This window comes from Apis dorsata, unplaced genomic scaffold (genome assembly GCF_000469605.1).
Source record: "Apis dorsata unplaced genomic scaffold, Apis dorsata 1.3 scaffold_174, whole genome shotgun sequence".
NCBI classification, from domain to species: domain Eukaryota; kingdom Metazoa; phylum Arthropoda; class Insecta; order Hymenoptera; family Apidae; genus Apis; species Apis dorsata.
In genome coordinates, this window is record NW_006263462.1 from 11338 (window position 1) to 21477 (window position 10140).

The following is a 10140-nucleotide window of genomic DNA, read 5'->3' on the forward strand; positions in this document are numbered from 1 at the left end:
TAGAGGCATCGAAATCTTTTGCCCGGCATCCCGCCATTTAGCCGTGTCCTCGAGCATCCTTTCTTCCTTTCAACCGTGAAAGGACAAAGTTTCCCTTCTTAACAAGCTCGAATACCGCGCGAGCATTAATTTATCGAACGCTGCATTAAAAGGATCCCCTTCCCTCTGTTATCTCCCTACGATCCACTTTGACATACTCGTGGCGATTAAATTGATCGATGAGATACGAGAAGAGAATATTAGTCGACGAGTTGGTTGCTTAGATTAGATATCGAGATATTTAAGTATCTTTCGATCAAGTTTTTAGAATTTGGAAATTTCCAAATTTTTATAAATTTGTTCGAAATTATTTTTAATTTTCACGCGAGTTTCGAATTTTTCAAAGACCTTAAATTTTTTTTTAGAATCTTGAAGAAACAACGTTCTTCTTCCTTGTCTAAAAAAAATTAAACCGATCCCCTAAACCAATATTCAAAAATCACATGCTTTATTTACTCGATTATCGTCACCTTTTCTCGTCGGTTTATCGTACTTTTCCATCGACGACGTCTGGATAGAGTGAACACAGCAACAGGCGGCAACAAGCTGCGCCACGGCTTCACCAACGGCCGTCGTACGTGGTCTCCTCTTCTCTGTTCTTTTTTCGTTCACGTTAACGCGAGGCAAGGCGCATCCTTCGATTCCTTCGCAAACTTTGCCCCCAACCTCCCTTCTTCTTCTTCTTCTTTTTCTTTTATTCGCCTTTCTGGCCAAACTCCTCCGCCACACTTTCCTCTACACATCTTTCCTTGTTTCCCTTAGGTCCACAAAACTCGTTCCTTTCAAAATTTACCGGACATATTGGAAGAGCATAAACTGTAATGGGATAAAAAAAGTTTCGAAGGGGAAAAAACTCCCCCTGCCCCTCTATCCATCCATGGGAGATTCGAAACGAGAGTTTCGAAGGAAAACTTTTAATCTCCCCAGTCTCTTCTCAGATTTTCGAATTTTTCGAAAATTGCGTTTCCCGAGCGAACGAGCGAGCAAAATGTTCGCCTTATAATATATCCAGAGTGGAACGAGTCTCCATTCAACTGTTTATTTCTTCTCAATCCCGCCTATCCATTACGAACTTTATCTTTACAACGAAACGTATCGCAACGTGAAGATCCTTGCAGTTAAATATTCACAACTTTGTTTCGATAAAAGCAACTGGTTTTTATAGGTTACGTGCGAAGACTAGATTACTGACGGGTGGCTCCACCTGTCCACCGACTAATTGAAAAAGAAAGAACAATCTCGTCGAAATTAACTCGAAAGTTGGCGCTCGAATCGCAATGGCAATTGCAATACATCGGGAAGAGGAGAACGGAACGGATAGGGATCGGTTCGACGGAAGCCGTGCGAATTTATTTCGAATCCGGTGGGACGCGTTTCCACGTGGATTAATGGCGGATTAACAAAGTGTTTCTCTCCCCGGGCGGAGCGGTCTCGGTTAAGACTTTAAGCGCTACCTTGAGCAATTAATTTCAAAGTGGATCTCGGCGAGCTCTGGCAAACTTGGTCCGACATTGAAAAAACAAACAACAGACGGTAAATTATCCACTCGCCGCCCTTTGTGTTTCCTCCGCGCGGAGTAATTGCCGCGTGGAAATTAGCGAAATACCGAAAGGGAGTGATTTTTTTTTCTTCTCCTTCTTCTTCTTCTTCTCTTTTTCCCTCTTTTTTCGAGAAAGAAAATTCTTCTCGCGTGTTTCCAACCTCTCGATAGTTACTCGATCGATATTTTTGTCAAAGTCGAAATGTACGAAGAACGAACGAATACTTTTTCTGTATCGTTTATGCATTCAGAGATACGTTAATTTCTTTGAAAAATTTTTTCCCTTTTTTCTTCGTTTCGTAAATTAATGAAACGAGATATAAAATTATCATTATTAAATTAAATTTTTTTAAATTTCATTTTGTTCTTGCGAATGATGACGATAAATCTCATGGATGATGGATATTAGCTCATCGAAGGCACGAATTTTTTCGTTTCTGAAAAGTTTGGGGGAACGCTGTAATCGAGAGCGCCACTCCTCAAGTCAAACATCTCAAACCTATTCTCTGGAAAACTGTTCTGTTCGAGCACTCTCCGTGCTCGGTCAGCATCGCCGCCACTCGTCCAGAAATTCATTACCTCGATTTAGCATTAGAAGCCCATTGTGCCGCGCGAGAAACCCGCCTCTCGTTCTTTTATCAACGACGAACGAATGTGTAAAGAATTATCCAAACATCTTGCCGATTTTCTTCCACGCTTCAAGCTGTTTCCACGGGACAAGATTTCCTCTTCTTCGCAATCTTATCCGTCCAAATGTATTTCATAAAATTCACGTAACGAAATTCGTTCGAAAATAATTAAAATTAAACAAAAAAGAAATTACAATTCCACGTAGTTATACTCGTACGAAAAGAAATAAAAAGAATCTTAATTAGAACGACCTTAATTATGAAGGGTAACAAAAGGGGAGAGAAAAGTTTGATGATTGAAAAAAAATAGCGACAGGCAACTTTGCTTCAAAGCTTCGATCTTTCTTTAGAAAACTTCTCATATAAAAATTCTTCGACAATTCTGCTTATACTCAAATCTCTATCATCCAATAATAACAACGATTAAAGTATCGATAAGGAGAAGGAAAAAGATGTACCTCCTCGAAAAAATTCTCCATAAATTGTCTAATTAATATTCCTCCACGAAAATTCTTCTTACAACTCAAATCTCTATCATCCAATAATAATAACGATTAAAATATCGATAAAGAGAAAGAGAATGCTCGAAAAAATTCTTCATAAATTGTCTAATATTCCTCCACGAAAATTCTTCTTATACACAATTAGACAATTCAAATCTCTATCATCTAATAACAACGATTAAAGTATCAAAAAGGAGAAAGAAAAAGATGTACAAATCCTCGAAAAAATTCTAAATAATAAATTGTCTAATTAATATTCCTCCACGAAAATTCTTCTTATACAACTCAAATCTCTATCATCTAATAATAACAACGATTAAAGTATCTATAAGGAGAAAGAGAAAAAGTTCTCTCGAGCGAGTTTCATCGGATGGAATATCTCGAGGAGGATTTTGCTCGTGGATGGAAACACGATCCTCGTGCTTCAAAAGCGGCGATGGTTCACGGCCGTTTATCTCGTTAATGACGACGACTGGCCGTTGTGGATTAATGAGGACGACGCGGCCCGTCACGGAGCCAGGATGCGCGCTCTCTTCTCGTCGATATTCGACGAGAACAACTCGATGAAATATAGCCCTCCCCTCCCCAGCTTTCCACCGAAATTTCGACGGCCAAGGAGCCGGCATCATCCGCGCTTGAAAATAGAGCTCGAGAGGCCTGCGTTAACCATCCGTTGCATTACTTTTTTTCTTCCCTTTTTATTCCTTTCGTTCCAGAGACCGGTTACGCGATCGAGTGGAAAGAAGTATTTCTGTCCCTCTGTTATCCTCAGTTTTAGCTATTAACTCGATACTGCGAACATTGTTTGGTTCATTTGATCTTTTGGATATTTTGAAACGAAATTTGGAAGAGAATTTAAAAATTCTACTAGCCTAAAATTATCTCTTTATATACAAAAATGTGACGAGAAGAAACCTGTCGAGGAAGAGAGAGAGGATCTTTCTCCCTCTCAGTTAGGGATAGTCGAGATAGGCGAATTTTTTCGTCGAGTAGTTTACCTTTTTCAAGTCCTTGCTTGCGTCGGCTTCCTCCGCCTTCCGCTTCTCGGAGATCTTGGGCGTCGGGACGGCGATCGTCGCCTCCCGCAGGGGCTTCAGATCGACCTGGAAAAGAGCAAAGATCGGTTAACTTTATTTATTTATTTTCTTTATATGCACAAACGATTGCAAACAAATTTTCGATCAATCGTGCGTAATAAAATGTGTTCGAGGATTATTGTATGCTGCATTTACATGAACGAAAAATTCACACCGATTCCGCTGCATTAAGTACCAAGACTACTCGATATACGAATTTGGAATTCCATTTATGAATTCAAGTAAATTCAATTATACCCTTCCTTTTTCAATTATATATATGAAAATTCTACTAGCCTAAAATTATCTCTCTCTATATACATAATATATAATTATATATTAATTATAATAATTACATATATGTAAACATCGTTTATCAACAGACATCGACTACATTTTTCTCTTTTTTAAAAAAGGTGCACTGAACTCGTTCGATCCTTCCTTACTCGATATACGAATTTGGAATTCCATTTATGAATTCAAATAAATTCAATTATACCCTTGCTTTTTCAATTTTATATATATATATATATATATATACTTATATTATAATATAAATAAATATTATATATAATATATTAATATATTATATATAATATATTAATATATTATATATAATATATTAATATATTATATATAATATATTAATATATTATATATAATATATTAATATATTATATATAATATATTAATATATTATATATAATATATTAATATATTATATATAATATATTAATATATTATATATAATATATTAATATATTATATATAATATATTAATATATTATATATAATATATTAATATATTATATATAATATATTAATATATTATATATAATATATTAATATATTATATATAATATATTAATATATTATATATAATATATTAATATATTATATATAATATATTAATATATTATATATAATATATTAATATATTATATATAATATATTAATATATTATATATAATATATTAATATATTATATATAATATATTAATATATTATATATAATATATTAATATATTATATATAATATATTAATATATTATATATAATATATTAATATATTTATATATATTATATATTTTTTAAAAAAAAATTTATGAATCCAAATAAGTTCAATTATACCCTTCCTTTTTCAATTATATATATATAAATCGATTACATTTTTCTCTTTTTTAAAAAAGACATACCGAGTTCGTTCGATCCTTCCTTACTCGATATACGAATTTGGAATTCCATTTATGAATCCAAATAAATTCAATTATACCCTTCCTTTTTCAATATTATATATAAATATATATATGTATATATATAATAAATATATATATAAATATCGACTACATTTTTCTTTTTTTTAAAAAAGGCGCACCGATCCTTCCTTTGAAACTTGCCCGCTCAATTTCACTCCATTTTCCCTCGAACAGGATAATAAACGGATAACGTAACGATGACAGGAGACACGTGACGAGGAGTAATCCCGTTAGCGCGTCATCGGCCGACATCGGCCGTTTCCGCCGATTTCGAGGCCGAATCGTTCGTGCGACCTCTGTATTTAAGGGGAGGGGAGGGGAGTGCGCGCGCGTCCAAAGTAGGGGGACGAGTTGGAGCACGAACGAGATCGGGCATAAATCGATCCTACGCAGCGCGGCGGTTTAAAGGCGCGCTCAATGGGGATCGTGCGTTGCGTCGCATTGAATCGTCGTCGTCGTGGACGATTCTATCCGCTTGAAAGGGTTTCGCTGTTTCTGGATTACGCGCGTCTCTCTCTCGCGCGGAAATATGGATCTATGGGTTTCGTCGGACGTCAGTAGATAAATAAACCCTCGCTCGAGAGGGTCTCCGGTTTCGAGAGATTAATCATCGATATAGAAGAAAAATGAATTAACGAAATTATCGTAATTGAAATTGCATGCTAATTGCATGGTAATTGGACATGCATAATTTCGTGGTGCGGTAATATCAATGTTAATTCTGTCTGAAATATTTGCACGAGTACATTTGGGAAATGTCTCTATTTTCATTTTGTTCGTAAATTAGTTGACGTTTGTTGGTAATTCAATTCAGTTCTAATAACGAAAAGGGATTAATTATGCTTAAAAATTTTCTTACCTTTCGATCAAAAGATTTTGAAATTCAGCAAATTCGATTACATTTCAATTTTGAGAAAATTGGAAAATGATGTCACTCGGGTAAACTCACGATCAAATATTAAAAAAATATCAACGAGACAAAATTTAATCTCGATCTTTTTTTTTTAATAATCTTTAGAATTTTCTAGATTCGATCTCCTCGGGTTACTTAATTTAAGCAATTAAATCGCGAGCATTCGTCAAATTGCTTTTAAACGAATCAAATGGTGAGATAAATTATCTATCTACAAAAAATATGTATTAAATAATAATTAATATATTAAAACACTGAACATAATAAATACATTAAAAAAAAATATCAAAAATTAATGATTAAACGATCTATTTCCCTATTTCCTATTTTTAAGTAGTAGAAAAATTGAAACTAGAACTAATAACCGATATTAAAATAAAATAATTAAAATCGTCGATATTAATTTCCTCGTCCATATGTTTCTCTATTATAAATAATGGCGAAGGCAAGAAGTTTGAAATTGAATTCAAACTTTCGCTTTATAAAAAAAAAATTACCCAACTTCGAATTCGAATGCAACACGCGATCCACCCGGAAACGGAGCCGAGGGATTCTCGAGTCAACGTGAAATCACCTTCGATCACCTCGAGATTACAGCTTGCACGCGGACGCGAGAGTAATCGGGATAATCTTCGATAAGGGGGAGGGCGAACAGAGGCGAAGTGGAAACAGTGGGAGAGCATCGGTGCACGGATAATAACAACGGTGAAATCTCGTGATCCGTGTGGCCGAGAAATTAAGTTGATTCGATGCAAACACGAGAAAACACGACTCGACTCGTTTCGCCAATAACATCGATCTCGAAAATTATTATCGAAAAATTATATATTTTCGAGTCGATTAAATATGGATTCTTCTCGAACACGATTCTTCTCGAAATTCTGTGAAAATTCTTCCTCTTTTTTTATTACTATTATTTTTTATTATTTTATTATTATTTTTTATTATTTTTTTTTCTACTTTTATTTTTTTTATATTAATACTACAACAATGGAATTGGAATTGTATAATATAAAATAATAATAAAATTGTAAAATGGATAGGAACATCGTTTCAGATATTCTTCGAATCTTGTGAAGTTCGTTTTTTATGGAGGAAGACAGGAATTGATCGGATACTTTCTAACGAGCGGTTATCGAACGTAATTATGGAGATTACCGCCCCCAATTATTTCAAGTACCTGCACCAATGCTCTACAAAAGTAAGAAGCAAATACTATTAGGAAAATGCGTGTCTAACACGTGCATTACAGTTTACGAAGCTTATAATCGAAGGTAAATAGAATTGTGCTACACGTAGGATCATTATCGAGAAGGAACTTTCTAAAATTTCCATGACAATTTGGATCTTTCTTGAGTTGCTCTCAAATCGAAAATAATCGTGATCACTGCTCGTTAAGAAAAATAGGAATAAAATTTTTAAGATAATTTTTAATTTATTATTATTATTATTTATTAAGAATTTTTAATTTTTTTTAATTTTTAAGCTTATAGTCACAATGATCAATCGATCGAAGGATTCGTTTAAAAGAAAAGATTCACCAAGGTGAATTTTTAAACGATTCTCTTTTTAAAGTCTCTCGAGGAACAGCTCGAGGAATTATAGGGTAAGCAGCATTAATTCCTTCGTTCTTCCCTTCATTATTCTTAAAGGATTCGATCTCGTAGTCATAGAATTGTCATAGGATGACGATATTACTTTTCAAGATTTTTCTCAAGCACTATCACGAAAGAATCTTTTCTCTTTTTTTTTTCTCGTGCAAAGAATTAGATCGTTCGATATTCCAAATCGAAGCTTTTGGAACTTTCTTCTGTCAATCTCAGAGATAATCGAATTCTCAATTACTGTATCGATAGGAAGAAAGAGTGATAAATAGACGAAATTTTCGAATCTTGAAAGATCATCGATGAAATCTTCTCTTCAAAAATTCTCTTCAAAAAAGGGAGGCTTAACTATAACAACGAAATTCGCACGCAGCAGTTAAGATATTCCACTCAATTTCGCGAAATCCTGGATCCATTAATCTTGCAAGGAGGGTTAACGCGCCATTAGAACTTAGGAAGCCTAATTACGCCATTCAAGTCGAAAGAGATCGACTCCTCGAGATCGTGAATCTCTAAGGAGCCCGCCTTTGCGATCGTCGATCGGAAATTTCGTGTTTTAACGATCACCGTTCGATCGTCGAATTGTTATCATCCAACAGAAGACGAGTTTTTAGGTTTCTTGATTCATCGTGAATGACGAGTCGATTTTCGATGTCGCTCTGCGGTCAAGGGATTCTTCTGTCTGTTGATTTTGTGAAAAATATATATATATATTTATCTTATTAATATTTATTTATTATATATTATTATAATTTTTATTTTATATTTATCTTAAATTTATCTTCTATTAATCTTCTATATTATAATAGAAAAAATTGGAAGAGACTAATGGATATTTATTTATATTTATTTATTATATATTATTGTAATTTTTATTTTATATTTATCTTAAATTTATCTTCTATTAATCTTCTATATTATAATAGAGAAGATTAGAAGAGACTAATGGATATTTATTTATATTTATATTTATTTATTATATATTATTATAATTTTTATTTTATATTTATCTTATATATAATATAGAAGATTGGAAGAGACTAATGGATATTAATTTAATACTTTATACGAAGCGAAGAAACGTGGCAAGGTTGTTCAAATAAAATGTTGTTGCTTTTTATCGGAAACCAATGAGGATATCGGTTTCGTTTCTTTTTCTATTAAATGGCAATGGGAAGGAGAGACCTTCTTATTTTTCCTTCACTGGATTTACGCCAAGATTTATAAAAATCTGCCATTTTTTTCCAAAACTTTATTTATCCCAAGCGAATAATCGATTATTAATAAGGAATCGCGATTCTTTCGACTTCGATCGTCCAAGGAAAGAAAGCTTTCCCCTCCCCCTTTGCCAAGAAGTTGAACCGAATCACCACCTGGAATCACTACGTTCTTTCACATTTTCACATCGATGTACGCATCGAGAAAAATAAAATTCAATTTCAATCCTTTTAACAACAGAGTTCCAAAAAATAATAATAAAAATTAAAAAATAGATTCCTGGATCTTATTCTTTATCTCGTAGTCAAAACATCGAATAGAATGACGATATTACTTTTCAAGATTTTTCTCAACCATCACGAAAGATCTCTCTGTCTGAGGAAAAAAGAAGAAAAAAGGGAGAGTCGTGTCAAATCGAGCCTCGCCTCGGAGAGAACGCGTATGAATTGGTGGCGTATGAATTTGGTTCCGAAAACTGGAGAAAAAAACGTCCATCCGTCATCCATCACGGGAGGAATCGATAATCCGATTGCCAGAAGGATCGATAATAATAGAACCAGTTACCCAGTGCCGGACACGAGTTGGTTTGTTCGGTTTGTTTCGATGCGAATCAGCTTTTACGGTCGCTAGGGTCGCCCCTGACAACGCCCTTGCCTGCATTGCGGTGCCCCTCAGCCTGCCTGCTTATCCTGCAACCATAACGGCTGACAATGAGTCGAGAATTGGGGAAGGGAGGGGGAGAGGAACGGCTCTTCTCCGCCGAGGAACTCCTTTCATCCTTTGTGCTAATTCGCATGCTATGCCTAATCATATATATATACATATATATCTATGACGTTTGCCTTTAACCACCCTTTAACCTTTTTGTCGCTCACCCTCGCCATTCTTCCTCCTCCTCTTTATTTTAAGACTATTCTTGTCTGCCATATTCTTATCTTTCCAGGGAGGCGTACACCGATTCACCATCGCGATGCAAGCGATTTAATAGGATTTTTTAATTTTTTTTCGTTTCTTTTTACGAAGTAAAAAGGCAACTTGTGAGTTAAATTAATCATCGATGAGTGTTTTCCTTCTTAGCAGTTGGTTCAATAGCATCTTTTTGTTGAGCAGAGAGATGAGTTGGTGATGATCTTTGGATAAATATGAGGGCGTTACAAGTATCTTCTTTGCATGGTTTTCCTTTGCTAAAAAATAATTCTAAAAGAATCTCGTGTCCCTTTCAAATAAACAATACTTTCAAATAAAAATACTTTTACTTTTTCGAAAACGATTCTAAACGGAAATCTCTTTCCTCTATTTCCTTCTATATACGCGATGAAAGAGAGAGAGAGAGAGAGAGAGAGAGAGAGAGAGAGAGAGAGA

General features: G+C 34.3%; 1 protein-coding gene across 1 annotated transcript in view; it reads right to left on the reverse strand.

Annotated features, from left to right (window-relative positions):
* LOC102677057 overlaps positions 1-10140 on the reverse strand; it is a 122263-nt gene that overhangs the window by 5680 nt on the left and 106443 nt on the right. Inside the window, exon 3 of the mRNA XM_031509798.1 lies at positions 3710-3814. Coding sequence (XP_031365658.1) covers positions 3710-3814 — 105 coding nt within the window. The remainder of the gene's footprint in view (positions 1-3709; positions 3815-10140) is intronic.